The following is a 23,103-nucleotide window of genomic DNA, read 5'->3' as shown; positions in this document are numbered from 1 at the left end:
GTTGTTTTGTTGTAACATACCAAGGAAAACAAGTCCAACACAACGAGTCAGGCACACTAACCAGCATTTACCAGTAAACTATTGTAGATGTTTTTCAAAGAGTTTTTCTGCTGTCTGTGCATGAATGATGAAACATTTTATTTCCCTGTCCTGTAGGTATGCTGGCAATAGTGAACATTTAAAAACCACAAATGAAAATATATTTTGTTCCATGCCAAAAATGACAGAGTTGGAAAGTATGGCTATAATACAAATATATAATTTTCATGGTGTGCTTCTGTTTCTTAGCAGAAATTTGTCCCAAGCACAATCCTTCCCAGGCTCTCCAGTATTCATAGCAATTTTAGTCTGTGTAATCCATTCTTGACTGTTTTTCACCTTTAGACAAAATCAGTTCCTTCATTTTAATTTATGATAAGTAGCCCCTTGTATTTTTTATTATTATTCTGCTGAGTATTTTTGGCATCTAGAAGGACGTTCTGTTCGAAAAGTTGATCTTTTCCTCATATGCTGCTTTCCCAGAAATACAAAGCAAACACCAAATAATATTTGCACCCATCTTGTAGCTACTGAATCAACTTTTTCACGGGAGATGAAGGGTGACCGCTGCCAAATAAATGTCACTGGAAAAGTTCCCATGTTCATCTTTCCCGTTCTGGACCTCTGTCGCTTGCCCATCATCATCAGTTTGCAATGTGAGGAGGTCTCTATTCCCAGGCAGTGCCATTACAATCCTAAAACGCTAGGCTTGGGCTTAGCTCAGCTGAGAGAAGAGCCATTTTCAAGCCTACAATCCTGGGCCCAGCTCAGGGATTCTTCTAAATCCAGGGCTGTCCAACTGGTATTGCCCATGAGGCCTGTGCGCTCCCGCCCGCCTGCCCTTTCCCCCCATTTCTGCAGCTGCTGTAATGGCCAGTATCTCTTGGGGCAGGGCAGCTCACTGCACACATAGTAGCAACAGTGAGGCAGCTCATGCTGCTCATGTTGGAGGTGGGGGGGTTGTGTTGGCCATGGGGCAGGGGGTCGCACAGAGCCCAGACAGCCTGCAGCCTGGGCCTGTGACTGGTGTAGCATATGGCCCCCAGCTGCTCAGAAGTTGGACAGCCCTGCGCCAATGTATAATAACAGGAGTAGTTCCAGATCACTGGAACTCTTGAGACATTTTCTCTCTACGCTCGACCCATTTTCTCCCTCTGAGGTAGTGTGAAAATAGGCTACCCTAGTTGAGGATTCTCTCAATGGATAAGGTAATTTTAACCCCCACCCCCCACCTTTTTTTTTTTTTTGCTGCTGGATCTGTGCAAAAGGGAAGATAGAGTCTAATGCTGGCAGAAGGCAGTTTAGGGACCTGGAGGTAACTGGTACTGTCACTCTAACAACGTAATTGTTTTTATAAATTATTATTATTGCTCACAGCAAGTCAAAGGAAAAAGAAATAAAAACAAACAGTTCTTTTCTCTTCCCTTCATCCCTTTTTTTTTTTTGGAATTAAATGTGTCAAGGTAAAAAAAAAAAAAAATTGAAAAAACCATCCAGGACACCTGAAATTCCCTGAACCCTAAATTAGCTCACCTAATCTTCAGCTATAATTGATTTTCATTTATATCCTTAGAGAAAGTATGGGCTCCATGTTTTCACCATTTATGTTAATAACAGAGGTCATTGCTTTGTTTATAGTGCCAGTTTTTCAGCTTCTACCTGGGACTAACTGAACATGCTTAGCTTCTTTGGGATCTATGTCTTTTCTTTCCCTAAAGAAATCCCAGCTTAGAGAGAAGGAACTTAGAGTTATGTCTTGTTGACTTTGTTTAAAGAAAACATTGCAGAAGTCTATTATAGCTATCTTACAAGTGAACTAAAAATACCTTCCTGTCTCACTGGCCTTGGCCCAGGGCCTTTCTTTTTACTACAGAATTTAGGCTGTTTGAACAGTTGGAGCCTGACTTGCTTTGCTGTCTAAACCAGTATTCTCTGTTGATTTCCTGTTCCTGCATTTCATGGCCTTATTCTGCACAAGAGTATTTAGAGAGTTGATAAATATAGAAGAGAAATATATATACCTAGTATACAAACATATAGAGCTCTCAAGCATCCAAATGGATTTAAACATATAAATCAAGAAAGGATACTTTTTCCTCGTAGGCATCATGTAGCAAAAGTACAACATTAAAGAAAAGAGAAATCTTCTTAAATCAGCACAGGATTAAAATTAGAATTGCAAAAAGAAACATGCCAGCATGGCAGAGGGATTCTAAACATAACTCTGAAAGTTTTTCCAGAACTGAGGAAAAAAGACTTGAAATCAGTGAAGGAGAAAATTAGAAAATTACAAGAGAGACTGGGAGATGAAGTTACAAAGGGTAGCAAGATAGCACATTTTTTTAATGTACTCTATTGTAAATACATTTTAAGGAATAATAATATATTTCAGCTATCTCACATCAGTTGAATGACTGACTTGTTATTTGTGCCTCAATCTGAAAGTCAGGACAATGGAAAACCAACAACTGTTTGATGTAATTTTATTTATTTACATTTTACAGTTACACCTAACTACTGCTCCAGGCATCCCAGAACTACAAAAGAAAACAAAACAAGTTGTCAGCCAGTAGCTTGATGAAAATCATCACAGGAAGCTTACTAAGACAGATTGATGATCTTGAAAATTGAAAATAAGTCAGCATTATACCAAATGACTGCATACCAAGTGAGAGTTAATGGCAATCAGCATGTTACAAGACTATACCTAATATGGGAAGTAAAAAAAAGAGAAAAAAAATCACTGGAGCAATTTAAGCACATCCACATAGAGTAATCTAGTAAAGAGAAACTATCAGACATTTTAAAGGGAACAATAACCTTGCCTATTTAATCTTTTTAGAGGAGAGGTGCTTAAGGAAGCAGAAATGTGGATGATTCAAAGCTTGGGGCTTGCATGAAGTGCCAGGTGGAGAAAAACAACTCTTTGCAGGAACTATTAATGTTTTATTCAACTATTAAAGGACATCAAAACAGTCAGTTTCTGGGTGGGGTGAGTGAGCTACTTAGCACTCATTTTGGTGTGTATGGCAAGGTGAAAATTTAACCCATAGACTCTTTAAGAAGAGTTCAAGGCAGGTACAAATCTGATCTAGGAAATCAGATATCAGTCCATGTTGAATAATTTTCTTTTAGAAGGGAACATTTCCAGTTTTTTCAGGGTGCACTGGTGGTTTGGTCCAATGATTTGGTATCTTCCTGTACAAACAGGCTAAAATAAACCACCAAGAAATGGTTAGACTACACATATTCTCCCTAACCAAATCACTATACTCCTAATTACCACGCCTCAAATGTCGATGTTAACCACTTCATTATTGATATGTACAACCAACAAAGTGTATGTTTCCCTGGGCACAAAATATAGTCATGCAATTTACTTGTACACTGACTTGCCTTATGGATCTAGCTGCTCCATTCATTTGAGCAGGAAATTTTCATGCTAGAACTCTTCTAAGAGCAATAAAGCCAGTTAAATATTGGAACTTAAATATATATTCAGGTTAGCTACTTTACATGCCGATTATTTTCCCCAGAGAAAAAAATTCTGCCTCTATTTCCTTCATTTCTCAGTATTTAGATAGTCACTGTTTTTACAGTTCTTGAAATGCTGAGTAGCTTTATTCTTATGCCAGTTCTGGTGAATGAACAACAGTGAATCTATAGTAGTGTCCAGTGTGAAGCGTAGAGCAAAAGTTGATAAGGATAAAAAGCCAAACTGCGGCAGCAATGTGCTATCTGCATTTATACAAGCGGGCCAGGCAGTGTGGGTAAGAAACTACAGTTCTGTTCTCCTTGTTTGTACTACAATGGACCTTAAGAGATACTCTTTCTCAATAGCTCAAGGAACTCACTAATATTGCTCCATTACCAGCACTTCCATTCTGTATGGCTGGAATAATGGCTTACAGCAGGGCAGTTCTGCATTCCTACAGCCTGCTTGCTGGGAAGGGGCTGGATTCATGGGCATTCAGACCCCCAAAATATTCAGGATTGTGGAGTAAATGAAAGGGTGAATTTCACCCAACTGCAATATGTTAGAAGTTGTAGCAATAAAATTGACACAAACATATGCCACATTTTACACACAGGTATTATACCAACATAGCAATGCCAGGGAGGTGGTGTGATGTTTTTCCGTCCTATGTGGGAAAAGCTATATTAGTGTAAATTGCCGTTATGGTAGTATAATTTTGCATCAGTAGGAAACATATACATTTGATCATTTTCACTTTCAAAACTGGCCCATTTCAGTGCAGAGGAAGTACAGAAATAATCTGCTGGTATTATAAAGTAGCACATGCCTATATATACAAAAAGAGAGGGATGGCTAGTGTTGTGAAATAGAGGTAAGCGTTTGGAAAATGTCCAAAAGAATATAAAATGTGTTGAAATGGTAGCTTTTTAGTAAGGCACTTCCAAATGAAACAGCATGTTTAACTCTGTAATTGTGTTAAACAATTGGCAAGGAAGTTTGAGATAGGAAAAATTAGATTGCTCTCAAGCCTAAAAAGCATGAGCAATGAGGGAAGGCTTAAAAAGCTGTATTTGTATAGCCTAGAGCAAAATCAGACACTTAATAGAGATATAATTGAATTATATAATGATTTAAATCATATAGACAGTGATTACCCCTCTCATCAGCACTGCACTAGAAACAAAAAGTCAGCTTAAGAGGCCTACATAAAAGTAAAGCAAAAACAAATTGAGAACAGGCATTAAAAGCACTTTTTCACTTAGAAGATAATTAATGTATAGAATGCTCTGCTAAGTAATGTTGCTGAGACAAAGACATGGGTCATTCAAGAAACAATTGGAGATTCTATTGGGGAAATGGAGTACTAAAAGGGACAAGCTTCAGTGAACCTAATAGCCTCATTCTCAGACATTTCTTTGATCTAGTTACTAATGTACCACTATAGGGAAGTTGTTACTTGATATTAGTATACTTCTCATAGATGAAAAAATACCAGTTACTCTAAATTTTCTGTGTTTGTAAATTCTTTGTATTTTGTTCTCTAAGAGCACAAAAATGCATTGGACTGCAGTCTAGAATGGCAGTGGGCTGCATATTGTGATCGTTTCATCGGACCAAGCTCTGGCTTTTGTACTATGCATCTAGTGCTAATACTGCTCAGAAATTCTGAAGTGAAAAAGAAAAGGACCCAAGAGAGTCCCAACATTTTGTAAATATTTACAGATTTCTTTGTAAATATGCCATTTTTATTTCCACCTAACTTTTGCTATATGAAAGTCATTGGCATGAATTTTACATCAGTAATTCATGTGTTGTTAAAGGGATTGCTTGTATTCACAGGCTCTGGGGTTCACTGTTTTGGAATTGTCAGTATACTCAAAGCAAAGTCACAGCACTTTCATCTTTGACTACTATAAAATGATGTGGAATGTCAGTACAAGTTGTAAGTGGAGAAAGAAAGAAAAAAATATACATTTAAATTAAAAAAAAAACTTTCCAGCCCATAGCTAGAAGGTTTTGTTGGTGCTGACAACCCTGTCAAGGCACAGGTAGCCTACATTATGGTATGATTAGATGATCTTTGAGGTTGTTTAGGTGAAATAAGTCCATTTAACTACAGAGATGTTTCAAGAGAGATTGAGGTGGGCTGAAACATATCAGATGAGTCATATCTTGTCATACTTGCTTCTTTAATAGCTGGAATGAAACATGCAAAAACCAAGACCTGAACTACCCAGCTATTTAAGAAATGGGAACTTTTGATGTTGACACTTTATCTGTGTACACCATAGCCAAACTAGAAGCGCAGCAGAATTTTAATGTCAGGTGGTTCACCAGGGTTGGGATTAAAATGACAATTTGATTTTTTATGTCTAACTTCAGATTCATCTTGACAAAACTAACTGTTGCTTGAATCTAAACAAGATCTAACACATTTTTGTTGTTTTTCTTGGAAACATCTTGATTTCCAGGTTCTAGGTGGGAGGAAGAGGGGTAGGCTGGGGAGTACCCTCCAAATTGCAGTGAGACAGACCAGTACACTGCCAGAATATGAGAAATTGGAAATGCAGGAAATCTCACAGCACAGTTTATTCCTTTACACATTAATACCTAGTTGTGTTTGTGTGTCATCAAAATATGGGCCCCAAGAAGACATTTTGAAATGGCAGAGGTGGTTAAGTCACTCACCTATATTACGCTGTAACTCTGCCAGAGTGACACAACCAAGAATGGCACTTATTTCCCCTGACTCTACTACTGTAAATACCATGCCGTGTTCTCTGTTTGACTTTTGCATATTCTAGATCTGGATAGTTTAAGATTCAGATCTTTTGAAGTTGACCTATTCCTCATGCTCAGATATCTGAAAAACTTTTAGGAGGACTTTATCATTTGCGTATGAGGCTCATTTTCTCCAGGCCTATCTGAACAAGTGCACTGTATTCTGCGACCAAAAAATACAATGTTAATATTTACACTGGCAATTTGTTTTGGAATCCAGTGGAGCTGAAGGAAGTGATTTTAGAAAACAGAAACATTTTGGGGGATGAGATGGGATTCAAACTCAAAAGGTAGCATTTTCATTCCTTTTTTTAAAGAGAAAACTGAATAGGTGACAGAACAGGTTGAATAGGTAAGTAGGTGATTTCAAGTTCAGCTGAAGTAATTCTTGTAGTGCTTTATGGTGCAGGGAGCATGTTGTTTCATTTGAAGCCTTGAATTCTATAGCATGTGATAGAAGACCCTCACAGTACATTTACATAGATTCTTTCATTCTTTGGATTCTTTTGGAAAAATATCCAGAAGAAAAAACCTGAAAAAACCACAGTCTTGTGATTAAAGTACAGTATTTGGAATCATGCATAGAGGTGTCTTTCTGATTGTGTTACACATTCTATAAATGAGCTGGAAAATTCCCCAATGCTGCAACTTTTTACTTATGTGCAAAATACTATTTAAATGAATGAAATAATTAGTTTGAGCAAAAATTACATGTATTAGTGAAGGTTGCATGGCTGTGTTTCAAAGTTAGCCTTTAATGTAATTATGGTGGACAAACAGACCCAGGGCTGGAGAGCGCAAAATGGACTTACAGTCAGAGTTTACATTTGCAGGAAAGTCCAATTTTTTCAAAAAAATCATTTTTTCTGGGATTGAACAGTAATTTTTAAAAAATCTTACAGAAGGAAAAGGTAGGTAGAAGTTTTCAAACAGATTTGTTTAAATTGGTCTGGGAGATGTGAGCTCCTGGTTCACTTTGGAGATTAGCAGTTGGGGATCTCAGGCTATTAACTCCACAGTATGAAGGTTGAGAGACCCTAGACTCTATGGCAGGATATGAAGAAGCCTTAGGATCCCTGAAAAAGAGCTTGAACTTCTAATCTAGAGCTTCCATACTTCTTCTCCCTGGTGAAAAACCTGCAAGCTCTAGAACACCTTTGGTCCTTGTCTCCAAGGCAGCCTGAATGGCAAGGCTGCTGCGTGAACCCTGGCTCCTCTATTTGATAGGAAGTAACTTGGCAAGTTCCTATCATTCATTTGAGGTTTGAACCAAGACATTGAACCGTTCATCTGAGGTTTGAACCAAGACATTTCCAGGAACTATTTTCATTGTTGCCAACTCTCATAATTTTTGGTGTTGTTCTTAAAGGCTACGCTTCAGGAATATGAAAAACTTAGCTCTTCCTTTTATCTTTATTTATACGTATCTATCTAGATAAAAGAAAGAGCTACGTTTTCCACATTCCCAAAGCGTAGACTTTAAAAACAATGCCAAAAATCATGAGAGTTGGCAATACTGTATTTTGGTTTTGAAACATCAGCCTTTCCTGATGAAATCTTAGTTTATCAGAAAATCTTTACTTCCAACTAGTCTTATACCTGCCCTCTGAGTTGTGGTGTTATTATAAGCTGTGACTGAAGATTTGGATCATAGCATCTAGTATGTTCAATGATAGTGGGGTCCTATCTTTTTTTCTCACATCGTCTTTTCCTAGTGAAAAATGTCTAAAATATTTAAATGTAATCCAAATAGGAGCAACAGCATAGAGGGGGTAGGCTTAGGTGACAAATGGGTTAAATGCTGTTAAAGCTTTGGGTACAAATGTGGGTTCTGTTAAAAATGAAATGAAATTGGGAATGGGGAAGATAAAAAGAAATCTGAAATAATTGTTCTGTAGAATATGGCCTTTCCACATAGACAGAAATCTTTCTCTTCACTTCTGCCTGAAGAGAGAGTCAAATAGAGAATCTCATCTCTTAATTAGAAAGAAAAATACTCATCAAACACATCTCATCACTGGAAAGCTAATGATCCACAGCTGCTAGTTTGAAAGGGCAGGCTTTTTTTTCCTGAACAGTAGGAAGTGTTAATCATTTTGGATGAGATTTCTTTTTAAAATATACTGTAGTTTGCAAAAGAATAGGATATTCAATATTCCAACTTAAATTATTTTTTGAAGTGTTGTACACCAGGGATAGTGTCATGTGTCTCTCTGAATGATCATTTAATGTATGTGTCTCTCAGTGAGAGTAGCAACTGATATGATGTTGTAAATGGCCAGTTCGTGCCTGTGACTTTTAAAATCCTTGTCTCAAGAGGGAAAGGAGAAAAAAAATCCTTCCTTGTAGCATTCAGTGTAGGAATGGCAGCTATATTAAACTGTAACCTTTGGGACTCACATTCTTCCCTTTAAAGAAGTTGGTTGTTTCAATAGTGGGGTGGGGGAAGGGAGGAGGGCGCAGGGGAAATCCTTTCTTCTTTTTCTTTTAGCCTAAGTACACCCACTGGTTTTTTTTATAAATATGTATTTATTTAATCTATTTCTATGCTGCCCTTTCCATACCATCATTCCAGATACAGTTGTGTTCTATTGGATATTTATAGGCATGGACAGGTCCCTGATTTTGATTGTTCATCCTTCTTCCTTCCACTTCCTGGCCTTTTTGTTTATGTATTAACGTTTATGAATTATTATATCATATTCCTTTCCCCTTTCTTGAATGCAGTGAAGCTAAAGCAAAAAAGCCCCCCAACTCCCTGCCCCAACCAACCAGAGTTTTTTCTTGCTTAAATAATTGTAAGATCCTTTGTGTCTGGCAGCTGACCAGTTTCCTTGCATTTTCTCCCCCTTCTGCACCACATAATTTTGGGGATTGCTGAGATATTCTGAAGGTACTGTCTACTACTGGAAATTTCTAGTTAGTGATATCTTTTATTTAACATGTATTTGTCTGCTGGGGAGAATAGAGAAGCAGTCTGAGCTGCATTGCCAACACTATACAGATTTCACATAGATATACAGTTCATTTTCATTGCGAATATAGCATCCCTGCTTTCCTAGTGCCTGACTAAGACAGGTGCTTAAAAGAGAAATCAGTTGAAGTTCAGCCCAGGCTAGATGGAAATAATACTGGTTGGTCAGAGGAATTATCTAAAGGAGATGACAGGTGTAATATTGACTCTTTCTAGTCAAGGAGTATGTCTATATTGTTAATGAGGTTTGCAGCCTGAGGCCACAGACACATGAATGGGATAACCTGTGGCAAGTCAAGCTTTCCCAATTTTAAGAAAAAGCAGGAAACACATGACAGAATCCCTGAAAGTGATGTAGCCTTGCCTCAGCAGTGGCAAATTTTATACCTGGACAAATTGAGGCAATTTTCTTATGCTTTCAAATGCCTGCCCTTCAAAGCACAGCTTGCTTGTTTCTCACACTTCCAAATGCACAAGCTACTTGTTTGGGTGTAGCTGCCATGGTGAGATTTGCTCCAGGTTTTTGTTTTGAACCTGTCTTCTTTATTCCTGGGTTCAAAACCTCAAAGCCATTTTTTCTCCTTAGAATCAGAGGGTATGTACAATCATTATATTTAAATCCACCTAACCATAGTTAGTTTGATCCAAATTCCTACCTGTGCATGCATTTGGGTGTGGGGATTTAAATTGCCCAAAAACTGGCAGGTCAGATCAAAATTGGTTCACCTGGTATGTTAACTAATTTAGATTGGTCACGGGCTAATTTACACTGTTAATGGGTTAACCCAAACCTAACTGGACTATTTTTACCCTCCAGCCTCCCAACTCTGGATGGATACCTCCCCCATAGATCTGCCAGCCTCCCCCCATATGAATGTGTTAGCCCCCCTTCATCCTGCCTGCCTCTGCTCTCACCTCAAATGACATACCAGTTTCTCTGTGTGTCTCCCAGTAGCAGCAAATGCCTATACACAGCTCCCAGTCTATGCTCATGCAAGTTAAAGTAAGCCACATGAACGTTGATCAGCCATGGTGAACAGCTGTACATGGCCAGAGGTTGTAGGATAATCAGTAGTGTTTTCTTTTATTGGCGTTTATCATTCCCCTCAGGTGTGGACTTCACCATAGCTCGCCACATCACTCTAACCTCCAGAGTTAGTTATTACAATCTGTTTGGGACTGCCTTTGAAAATCATCTTGCAGCTGCATATTTCAGCTGATTCAGAATGTAGGACTCTTGTGCATTTGATGCTCTTCTGTATGTGGAATGGGCAGTTTAAATCCCCACACCCAAATGCCTGTACTGATAGGAATTTGGATCAAACTAACTATGGTTAGGTGTATTTAAATATAATGATGGTACACTGGTCACCATTTTGTTTCCAGGTGGATTTCAGGATGTTATTTTTATTTTGTGAAGCCTTATGTGTTTTGATTCTGACTTGTATGATTACTTCTTCCAGAATTAAAATTGAGGTGGAAGTGGGCAGACTGCATTTAGAGGCAGTTTTCAATGGCCAATCTCTGAAGATGCTTTCCTTATCCGTTTGTTCTTTTACTTTGAGACTGCCCTTCAAAGCCTGTCAATTCACTCAGGTCTTCTTGGGTGAAATAGAGTGTGGGGTTTTTTTTGAACTGCAGAGTCCTGTTTTAAGTGACTTATGTCAATGTTGTCAAATTACATTCCTGTAAGTATCCCTCTCAATATATGTGTTAGTAAATCCCTAGAAGCCTTCTCTTTTACCTATCTATAAATTCTATAAATCCTTGTATTTACGTTCAATGTTAATTCCAACAAATCTCCTTTTAAACAAAGCAAATTGAACAAGAAACATTTTGGTCAAATACAAAAGTGTCAATCGGAAGTGCCAATAGCCTGTGTAAGCATCTTATCTCTCTCAGATCTGTTCAGTTTAAAAAGTCACATTGATACCTGTAGTCTAGGAAAACATACATACACAGAACATTCAGTGGTGCAAAGGGAAATTAAGTCATATGATGCTGTGGATTATTTAAAATGTAGATTTCTAGTTAGTATTTGCACTAGTCTATTATGAAAGAGATTTAACTGTGGGGGTCGACTACAGACCACCCAACTAAGGGGAAGAGCTAGACCAGGAATTCTTAAGTCAGCTCACAGAGGTAGTTAGGTCAAAGGATGTGGTCATCATGGGTGACCTGAACTTTCCAGACATCTGCTGGGAAGAGCAGTCAGCCAGGTCTTACTGTTCACGTAGGTTCCTAGCCAAAATGCAGGACCTCCATCTAACCCAGGAGGTGCACAGCCCCACTGGGGGAGCCGCGTTGTTGGACCTGGTACTGGCCACGGGTGACAACCTAGCGAGGGGACTGCGGGTGCTCAACCACCTGGGCGACAGTGATCATCGCCTGCTGGAATCCACCAGCCAGCGCAAGGTGGCAAAGGCCTACAGCAGCAAGGCAGCAGCCCTAGATTTCAGGAGGGCAGACTTCAATGAGCTAAGGAGAATAGGTGGGGAAGCACAGAGGTCCTGGAGGGGAGGGGAGGGGAGCCAGGTGTCCAAGAAGAGTGGTCAGTCCTTAAGGAGACGATCCTCCAAGCCCAAAGGGAGGTAATCCTAACATGGATCAAAGGAGGCAGGAGGGCACAAAACCCCCCATGGCTCACCAAAAGCATCCGGGAATGTCTCCTAACTAAAAGGGAGGCGCACACCCAATGGAAGGGAGGAGCCATCACCAGGGAGGATTATACTGCGGTTGCTCAGGGATGCAGGGGGGCAGTCAGGAAGGCCAAGGCAGAGATGGAACCGGGGCTAGCTTCCCAGATCAAGGACAACAAGAAATCCTTTTTTAAATACATAGGGCGCAAAAAGAACGTTCCGGGTAACGTGGGACCCCTGCAGGACAAGCTAGGAAATTTGGTCGTCACATCAGATGACAAAGCTAACATATTTAACGATTTCTTTTCCTCCATTTTCCTAAGCAGGGACCGGAACAGCCACCCCTCCTCTGGGCCCCCCTTACACCCCAGGAGAGGCACACCTAGGCCCAAGGGTCAGTGAGGGAACTAGTTAGGGAACTTCTGGAGGGACTGGATGTATTCAAATCAGCTGGTCTGGACGATCTCCACCTTCAAGTACTGAGGGAATTAGCTGATGTCATTGCAGGACCCCTGGCACGACTTTATGAGCACTTGTGGTGCTCTGGTGTGGTGCCAGAGGACTGGAAGAGGGCCAATGTGGTTCCTATCTTCAAAAAGGAGAGGAAGGAGGACCCGGGAAACTATAGGCCAGTTAGTCTTACCTCAATCCTAGGCAAGCTTTGTGAGAGCATTATTCTGGCACATGTCCACGAGGGGCAGCAGGGGAGATTATGCTTAGGGGCAACCAACACAGGTTCATTAGTGGCAGGTCCTGTCAGACCAACCTGGTGGCCTTCTATGACCAGGTCACCAAATCCTTAGATGCAGGGGTAGCAGTGTACATAGTCTTCTTGGACTTTAGGAAGGCCTTCAACACTGTCTCTCACCCTGTTCTCATCAAGAAACTGGGGGACTGTGGTGTCGACACCCACACAGTCAAATGGGTCGCCAACTGACTGGAGGGCCGCACCCAGAGAGTGGTAGTGGACGGGTCATTTTTGACCTGGAGGGATGTGGGCAGTAGGGTTCCACAGGGCTCGGTCCTCGGGCCCGCACTGTTCAACATCTTCATCAGTGACTTGGACGAGGGGGTAAAAAGCACCCTGTTCAAATTTGCTGATGACACTAAGATGTGGGGGGATGTAGGCACGCTAGAAGGGAGGAATAGGCTGCAGTCGGACCTAGACAGGTTACAGGGGTGGGCGGATGAGCATAGGATGGGATTAAACACTGACAAGTGCAAGGTGCTGCACCTGGGGAGGAACAATCAGCACCATACCTGCAGGCTGGGGAAGTCCCTTCTCATCAGTGCAGAGCCAGAAAAGGATCTTGGAGTCATCATTGATGCCAAGATGAACATGGGCCGGCAGTGTGGGGATGCAGTCAGGAAGGCCAACCGCACCTTGTCGTGCATCAACAGACGCATCTCAAGCAGGTCCAAGGAGGTGATCCTCCCCCTCTACGCGGCACCGGTTAGGCCGCAGCTGGAGTACTGCGTCCAGTTCTGGGTGCTGCACTTCAAGAGGGATGTGGACAACATGGAGAGGGTCCAGCGGAGGCCACTCACATGATCATGGGGCAGCAGGGCAGGCCCTACGAGGACAGGCTAAGGGACCTGAACCTGTTCAGCCTCCACAAGAGAAGTCTGAGGGGGGATCCAGTGGCCTGTTACAAACTAGTTCGAGTGGACCAGCAGGCATTGGGGAAGTCCTGTTTCCCCGAGAACTGCCAGGAGTGACTAGGAATAACGGTCACAAGCTGGCAGAGGGTAGCTTTAGGCTAGATATCAGGAGGTGCTACTACACGGTCAGGGTGGCTAGGATCTCGAACTGACTTCCAAGAGAAGTGGTGCTGGCTCCTACTCTGGGTGTCTTTAAAAGGAGGCTAGATGTACACCTTGCTGGGGTCATTTGACCCCAGTACTCTTTCCTGCCATGGCAGGGGTCAGACTTGATGATCTGCTCAGGTCCCTTCTGAGCCTAGAATCTATGAAACTATGATAGGATGGTGTGCTTTGGTTCTGTTAAACACAAATCTTCAAGTCAGAAGATTATTAAAATCCTTTTTCAGTCCTTGTTCAAACCAATTTTTTGTCTTTAGACTATAAAGAGGGGTGAGATGAAACATTTTTGTATTTTTTAGTTTTCAGTCTTGTTCTGCATTGGATTTATTATAGTTCTGGTACATTGCACCTTTATGAAATTTACTAAGTACAAGAAAGATGGGGAAGCTTGAACCCATACTATATGTAAGCCATTAACAGTACTGTCACACTATCACAGTTTTATTTAAAATTTCTACACTTTTAAATTATTTTTTCTCCTTTTTGTCATTTCTTTAGTCCAATGCTTTAGTTCATGTTTCAGAAGTGTAACAGCTTTCAAATTTGGTGTTTTAATATTTGCATCATCTGTTTAAGTATATGATATTATTACACCAGTGAGAATAAAGTCCCTTGTTGTAAATAGCAGTTCACTCTTTCTCATTAAGAGAAATAACCCAAGCTTTTCCTGATTGTGTGGCAGTTTAATTTTTGTGCCATTTCTGCATTATTTTTCCCATCCTATCAATGATTTAACTGGAGAAGGACAATTAAAATTCCCTCTTGGGCAATTGAATATCAATTTTTCTTTCCCACAAATTAAGGTACAAAGCAGCTGTGTAATAGTTGCTTTACAGAGCTAAGTTTCACAGTCACTAAAATGCTTAACCAAGTGTTCTTGTTGCCTATTTAGAGAGTTTTTTTTGTTTAAAATCTTTAAATGTACTGTTCTTGACTGTGCATGAAAGCTTATTTAACATAATGCAGAACTGAATCATTTCTCTCTCTCTTGTCTTCTAGCTTTTTCTTTTTGTGGTTTGGAACTTTGAGCTCTACGTGATACCGCTGGCTTTGTTGTCACTATTGGCATGGAACTACTTCTTGATCATATCAGGGAAAGATAACAGGCAACATGATACAGTAAGTTTTTTCCTCTTCAAACACATGCTTGTGCTTATTTTTTTAATGCTAAGACAAGACTTTAAAACAGTTTGGTGCAGAAACTGAATTTCTTTATTAAAATACATCTTTTCAGAACCATTTCAGTTTATGATGCTTGACGGACAGTTTTTTCCTATTCACATCAGAGCTTTTCTCCAACTGTTCAATAGCCATTTCTATTTTTTGTTGAAACTATGACTTTAAAAATACATTAGAGCATGCACTGTACTCTAAATCCTGCATGTGCGCAATGATTTTACTGATCAGGAAAGAGCAAAAAAAGAAAAGAAAAGAAAACTGTTCTTTATGTTGAACCTTATTGCTTGACACAACTTTTTTTGGCTACTGAAGATATAAGAACGTTGACTCTTCCAAAATTCTAAACAGATTTTGAAAAGTCCCGTTTTTTTAGAGATTAAGCTGTATGTGCCACTCAGTAGTACATGCAACTCATTGAGGTTACCTGCTGCCTATCCCAGTAATTCAGACCATCCAAATATTTGGCATATAAAGCAATAAATTAATGTCAAAACAATAGTTTGTGTAACAAACACTAAGAGCTAGATTTTCAAATGTATGCCACCAAAGCATTTATAATATGCTGTTCTTATTGGCTGTATAGGTGTGCAAGTCTTCCAACATACACACAATACAGGGTTTCTACAGTAAATTTATTTTGACCTGGGTGTCCTAAAACAATATAATCCTGCAACTACCTTATCTGGTGACAATTAAGTTTGCTTTAAATAAAGAAGATGTGCTGTCTAGAACAACCCATGGGCCAGATCTGGCCTGTGGAGCTGTTTTCTGAACTGCAGTGTTTCTAGAGGGGTCAGGAATTTGGGGGTGGAGTCTGCTGAATTCCCAGGCATGAGCCTGTTGGTGACATGAATCTCCACTGCTACGCACTCTGCTGCCCTGCACCACACCAAAGCCTACTGCCACATCCATATCCAGTCTGCAACTTACCCCCACAAGGAGGGGTAAATTTGACACCCCTGGACTAGGGTAATGTATAATTTGCATTGTTTTGGTCGCAAAGACAAAAGGAGCAAAATTGAGCCCAAGGGTGCAAAGTTTATTGAAAAAGCCCAAGAAATGGAAATAAAAGCAAAAAATATTCTTTCTTTAATGCTCATCTCATTTTAATACATCCAGCTGCTTAAAACTGGAGTTTAAACCATTTCATCATGAAGATCCCACATGTAACTAAAATCTGTCATAAAAAAAGAAAGCTTAAACTAATGACTTGCTGCATTATTCAGTCTTTTCCTACCAGAAACAACACCCACAATGAAGATAGTCCCAGAGCCATGTAACAGCCCAAATAAAGTGATGATTTGATACCTCAGCTGGTAAAGATGCTAGATGCTGCTCTCCTGAGTTTAATCTTCAGATCAAAATGAGTATCAGTCATGTCAACTGTAATAGTGTTCTTCCTTAATATTATTCATGTTGCTAACTACTTGAGTTGATGGGATTTAGATGTGACCTCTTCCTTAGTGAATTAACTTTTGAAGACCTAACATATCATTCTTTGGTTCTAAGGAAGCTGCAGAATTGTTAGATGCCTTTCAATTTGTCTTATATCTTTACAGATGGTGTTCTGAGCTGAGCAAACTAACATAGTATCATGTCAAAATTTGACTAAGATTCTTGATGAAATTTTGCCTTCTATATTACTGTTCAAAGTGTTGCTTGCGGCTTAGATCAATTCTGTGAAATCTAGAGACCCGAGTTCCATTTCCATCTGTGCCAGAAGCTTATCATGCACTCTTAGTGAAGTCACTTCTTAGTACTTGTCTTGAACTAGAAATAGCACCCATCTTTTGTGAATTGTTTTGTTCTTTAGTGTTAGATACACAATGGGCATGTCTACACATGTGCTTTAATCTGCAGTAGCTTATTTTACTGCTCATTAGAGTGTCATTTCAAAAAACCATGCTGATATGCTAATGTACAATAAAATTAGGCTATTGCACACTTAAGTATCACTAAAAAAGCATGCACTTTCACTATTGTGCATTAGGGCAGCCTAATGCACATAAATTTAGTACCTGAGGGTTCCTGTGTATGAGTGTGCAGGCTAGTCCAATGCACTGTAATTACAGCATGTCAGAGCAGACTTGATTAATTGAGTCTGCTGGAGCGTGATAAGTACTGCACTCCAGCAGCCTCCTGTGTCTTGTGCATCAGTGTCCTTGCACTTCAGAATAGCAGTGGGGGCACTTGAACTAAAACTTGTTCAACAAACTTTAGTTCAAGTGCTCCTGCCACCATTTTGAAGTGTAGAGACGCTGATACATGAGACACTGTAGCACTTTAATTAGAGCGGCACTCAGAGCTGCTCTAATCATAGCAGCACATGCTGCCCACCCCTGGAGCACATGTAAAAGGGCCCTCACATTACAGGTACTAAATTTAATGAGCAGTAGCAAAATTGCATTAATGAACATGCAGATGCACCCTATAATAGCAAAACATGAATATATTATTAAATAGAATACCATGACTCACAGATATATGGACTTGTATTAGTTTAAAAATGGACTTTTCCATTAATGTTAGGCAAGATTAAAGATGATAGACGAAATGGGAACCTTGAAAAGTAGTTTTTGAAGACTTCCTTTCCATTATAATGCCCCTAATAAATCTCATTGACTAATCCAGGGGTGCTAAAACTTTGAGCCCACAAGCCAGATCCAACCCACAGTGTTGTCATTCAGACTTTCCACAGATCCACAAATTTGGCAGCTAGGGAGCAGTGGCACTGCTCCTCTGCTGCTAAATTTTCAGACCTATGGGGAGTCCAGCCTGCTGGATAGCATGGCCCTGCATGTTAGATGGGGAAGTGTGGCACCTGATCCCGGTGTGTGGGGGCCAGTCAAGGTTACATGGGGACCCAGAGCCCAAAGCTGATATGCGGAGCTGGGTGGGAATGGTGCAGGACCACAGGTCCTAGCAATGGTGCATGTGGCTTGTTTCTAGCATGTGAGGGCTGCACAGAGGCAGCATGATGCATGAGTCTGGTGCGTGGGGCCTGCTGTGGCCCATGTACTGACTGCACACCATTCATCTGACCTGCAGGACCAAAAGGTTGATTGCCACTGACTATCAATTGAAGCATAATAGACTGTACTCTACTGTCAATCAATGAAATCATTAACAGAGCTGCTGTCTGGATATGACCGATGAACTATCCCTTATTCATCCTTGTTTGAATATCTTTACAGGTGCCAAAAAGCTTAGAAGTCTTTTTGGAATTTATTTTGTTGTGGCACAGTTCTTCCTCCTTTTGTCATCTAGTCTTAAGAATGTTGTGTCAACATTAGTTGCTCTAAGGCCACATCCAGATTAGTGTGACCCTGCAGTATGTGACGCCACAGGCACATCTCATCTGTGGTACCACCTAGTGCACGTTCAGCTGTTCTGTGTGCTGCAAGGTAATAGCGGGGGGCAGGTTAAATAGCAACCTGCTAGTTAACATATACAAACCACAAATTCATTATAACTGAAGCTATAAATACTAAGCTATATAGGATGCTTATTTTTTATAATAGATATTCACCTACTTTCATGTCACGCATGGCATCATTTCTCTGGGTTGCCTAATGGTATCACTTACATTCAGTAGACAAAAACAAACCTATCCAGCAGTGCTTCCCCAGCTCTACCCTTTGCTCACCCTAGCACCTTGGTTGATTACTTTGTTATCATATGAGAGTTGTAAAAAATTGCAGCGTTCCTAAGCCCTAAAACTGAACAAGGAATTTTTCTCTAGATACTTAAGTGGCAGGGTTGGAGCTAGATGTTCTTGATGCTTTTGGTGAAATCCATGTGGTTATATTTCATCCACACCAACTACCACTTCATTACCAACTACCCTCAGCTTCATCTGTTTTACAAAGTTTTGTTTTTAAATAAATTTCATCTACTAAGCCTATGGAAATACCTGTGTTGGAATCCTTGGTCAGTTAATGACACTTCTTTCTAATTACCTCTTACCTAAGATGAGAAAAGAGGCATGATTTTAGTGCATTACTTTGTTCTTGTCAAGTATCAGATCAGTAACTAATTTTCTTTATGGATCCTTGGCATCTCTTCAAAATCAGGAGCCTAGAGAGAGGTAGCCATGTAAGCACTGAGGTTGCAAAGCAGAAGAACAGGGAAAATTAAGTAAAGTTGGTATCAGGAGGGTAGCTTTCTGGAAGACTGGAACAGGAGCCACTGGGGAGGGGGGCAGAGGGACGCAGTCTGCAAGGCACTATCCCTTTGGGAACTTGGGTTTTTAGTACTGTTATCACCATGCAGATATCAATGGTCAAGAGACCACTTCTTCATAGATTTCTTGACCAGAACTCCCACCCCTTCATCATCGTTAGCTACTACCCCACCATCATTGTTGGTATTTGTGACCTACTGGAAGCTGTTGCTACCCCTGGGTTTCTTACAGGCACTTCTACAGGCATACCTCTTCCTGTTTGTCTCACTGGCTTTCTTCACTGACTGTCCCACTCACATCCATGCCAGCTTTGACCAGGTTTGCTCCCCAGAGTAGCACCTAAGCAACTTCATTGAGCCCTTAACACATAAAAATCAAAGTCAGAGTATCAGGAGGCGGAGAACTGGGAGTTAAAAGAATTGTCCTCTTGCAGAGAAAGGGATCTCAGTAGTAGCTTCACTTCCTGAACTACATTGTAGGAGAGTCAAGTTCACAGGGACATCCAGAAGAGTGGGCCTAGACTGTTACAAAGCCTCCAATGAATAATGGATTATCCTGATTAGCAGAACTTTTTGCAGAGTCAGCTAAGTACAGACAGTCAAAAATCCCAAGGCTGAATTAATTCAATCTTTGCAGGTTAATCTAAACTGTATAGATTGAACCAATAAGCAAGTGAACGGGCATTTGCTTTTGATTCTAGAAATGCAGCCACAAGCCTGCAGTGGCTCAGGCCAGAAGCTGAGTGGGGGTGCTAGAGCAGACAGCTTAGGCCAAGTCTAGCCCACCAACTCTGTGAGGTGGAGGTTATGGGTGAGGTGCAAAGCATCCTGGGATGCTGGGGGACTGTGAGTTAACTTGAAGCTGGAGGGGATCTGGGACAGAAGTTCAATAAGCCAATTTAAACTAAATCAGTGAAGTCTGATATTGCATGCATTCAGGTTTATCTTAAACCGGTGTTGGCCATTTTGAAAGTGGTTTATATGCACTGAACTTCTGTTCTGTTACAGATTTGAACCAGTTTGTGATCACTTATGCTAGCTTCTGTGTAACTTTTCCCCGTAGCCTCAGTTGAACCCCTGACAGTGCTGATCTTTGGGTAGCTACCTGTCACCTACGGGCCTTCTTGTCCCCTCTGGGGAGCTCTGTTTTCCTGGTTGGTAACTATTCCCCTTGCGGACTGGTTTGTCTCCATGGGTGATCTTCTCTCGTGTCACCAAACCCTGCTCTCACCTGCCACGACTTGGTGTTTCCTTAGTGGGGTGGGGCTAGTGCACGGGTCCCTCGGTGGCCTGGGCTTGGCCCACCGGTTGCACACAGGGCTCTGCCACCCCTTACACCCCGGCCTCCTGCCACCTCTGGGCTCCGCTTCTCTGATCTGGCTTCGCTGCTTCCGCTGGCTTCTCCCACGGCTTACTCAATCCCACAGACTGTAGGATGCTGCTATGCTGCTACCTTTCGGTTGACCTCCTTACCGTGACCTACACCGGAGCCTAATCTGCACCCTCTATAGACCCCTCGCCACAAGCCCTCCACCCAGTGCGGCTCTTTGCCTGTGTCATCACTAACTATATCGCTATCCCTCCACCAGATCCTAAGTAGCCTGGGATGGGAGGGGAAGGGATTCCCCCCTCAGTAGCCCTCCAGTTGTCCCACTCCTGATCCTTGACCCAATGTCTCTGGGTCTTGGCGGCGATCCCGCCCCGATCTCCCTTCAGCCCGGGGATTCTTGGTCTTCCGCCCTTCTTCAGTAAGTCCCGCACCCACCGTTGCAGAACTTACTTCGGAGTCCCCAAACTTTTCTTGGATTGTCCTGATCCTTCGTTGCTCACCCGATCTGTTGCTCCTTCCACGATCGGACATCGTCCCTGTCGTCGGGCTCTCGATCAGGGTCGCCTCCTTCTCCAGGGCTCCAGCTCGGCGGGGGGGGTGGGCTCTGTCCCCGGGGTCCTCTGTCAGCGCTTTCCCGTCCCGCCGCATGACCCCTGAGCCATCTGCCGCCTCCAGAGCGGCGGCCGCCATTTTTAAATCTCCCGGCCAGCATCTGACGTCATCATCAGCTGCCGGCCGCAGCTGTACATAGACGTGGCTGACAAGCCACGTGGGTTCTCCCTTTGCCGCGGCGTTCCTCTCCGCCCGTCCTTCTGGTAAGTTTTCCCAGCTTCTTCAGGTCCCGGGACACTACCTTTATGACCCATGTTTAAATTTCACCCTTTCACTAAATCAACCTAAAACATACCTGCTACATATTTAAAGGGACACAATAAACATCCTCCTGTCTTTCTAAACAATCTTTTGCTTTAAAAAAATATTTTAACATTAAAAATACAACTGCTTCAGGGCTTGTTGTTAAATATTCTGTAAGAAATTATATGAAATATATTATAGATACAAACTGATTGTCATCACCATTTTTTCAGATCTGATTTTTTTTTTTTTTTTAAGCATTGATATGATTTGTCCAATGGATGCACAAGTATTAGCAAATCCTAAAAGTATAGGCTTCCATTCATTAGATTTGGGGATTCTAACAGAATCTTTATTACACAAAGACCAGGTAAACAGGAGTAGCTAACAGACTTTTCAAAAGGTGTAGCTGTGTATTTTGTGCTTGGTAGGTGTGTGCTTTGGCCTGTTTGCTAGTAGATTGTTAGTCTTTGTGTAGAACTCCTTGATTGGACCCAGGGTGTTGAAGTTTATATATTATTCCTTGTCAGCATGAGATGGGGACTAAGCAGCATGACATACCAATCAGTTTCCGTATGACCTCTTGCACGGGCAAACCAGTGTAGGTAACAGGAGAATTACCTGAATACTCAGGGGAGGGAGTGTGGTTCTTTCCACTTACATAAAGCTGTACAACAGGGAACACATTCTGTAAAATTCTTTGGATGTGCTATGTTTTCCTTTTGCTGGAGGACAGAAATGATTTCTGATATATGAAATGCATGCTGATAGACTTATTGGAGGAGATTTGTGGTCTGAAGGTACACATTTCAACGCTTCCAAGAACTTCTTGGACAACTATATTTGGAAACTTGTTCATGTGGAAAACACATCAGTAGTATGACAGTTGGACAGCCAAGAAACTAAAGAAACAAGCTAGTGACTTTTGACCAAGAGGGGAAAAGAAAGCAGGAGTCATTTCAAATACTGAATCACTATTATACACTTACTGATTAAACTACTAAGGAACCTGTCTCTGGAGGAACAGAGCAGAATAGAAAGCTATGGGGTATCTGCCTGATGTGATTGTCCCTGAGTTATTAAATGAACAGCTACCAACAGAAGTTCTTCAGGTGTTCTAAGAAGGCAAGCAATTGTAATAGTTGACTTGCTGTTAAGAAGAACGCACAGACAAATCAACCAAGGACAATAGGAGTGGGTATTGTCTCCCTGAAGCAAAAATACGAGTTCTAGTTGCAAAATAAGTCAAGGTTATTAAGTTGCCTGGCAAGTGTATAGTGGAAGTGATATGTGCTGGAGGAAATGACATATCATTAGGTGGAATGACACAGATTCTAAAATGTTACCAGCATCTTGGAAGAGGGTTAAAGAAGAGAAAAATCCAAGTAGTTTTCTCTAAGATCTGTTCATTTTCAAGAGCAGTAAAAAGTACCAGAGTTGAACCACTGGCTGCAAAACTGTTCTAAAGCTGAAATCATTTTTTTGGGGAAGGATATTGGGCCATGTGCATTTCACATATGGAAGGACTAATTGTCTCTGTTGGAGGCTTGTTGGAGCAGCCAGGAGAACATTATGCTATCAATGAAAGGGCTAAAGAGGCAAATGTGGTACGAACTCAAGCTCAGCATGCTACAAACAAATTCAACTGATGTGCCAAGGAATACAAAAGGGATTTTTTTTCAGTTGCACATACAGCAGTGATAGGAGTCTGGGTACTGGGCAAGATTCTCAGTGCTGAGGGTAAAAATTTGATATAATTGGCATTACTGAAACCTGGAGGAATATTTGCATGATTGGAATATTAAAGTCTCAGGTTATAGCC

General features: G+C 41.2%; 1 protein-coding gene across 3 annotated transcripts in view; it reads left to right on the top strand.

Annotated features, from left to right (window-relative positions):
- The window catches only part of MCTP1 (multiple C2 and transmembrane domain containing 1), a 339,066-nt gene that overhangs the window by 233,142 nt on the left and 82,821 nt on the right, over positions 1 to 23,103 (top strand). For 2 of the 3 annotated variants that reach the window (XM_019532386.1, XM_019532385.1), the window contains one exon: positions 14,735 to 14,854. The exons of the other annotated variant lie outside the window; for it this stretch is intronic. In XM_019532386.1, coding sequence (XP_019387931.1) covers positions 14,735 to 14,854 — 120 coding nt within the window. The remainder of the gene's footprint in view (positions 1 to 14,734; positions 14,855 to 23,103) is intronic. 3 annotated transcript variants of the gene reach the window in all.

Source organism: Crocodylus porosus, unplaced genomic scaffold (assembly GCF_001723895.1).
Source record: "Crocodylus porosus isolate Cpor-Errol unplaced genomic scaffold, CroPor_comp1, whole genome shotgun sequence".
NCBI lineage: Eukaryota > Metazoa > Chordata > Crocodylia > Crocodylidae > Crocodylus > Crocodylus porosus.
This window is presented reverse-complemented; position numbering and strand designations above follow the sequence as displayed.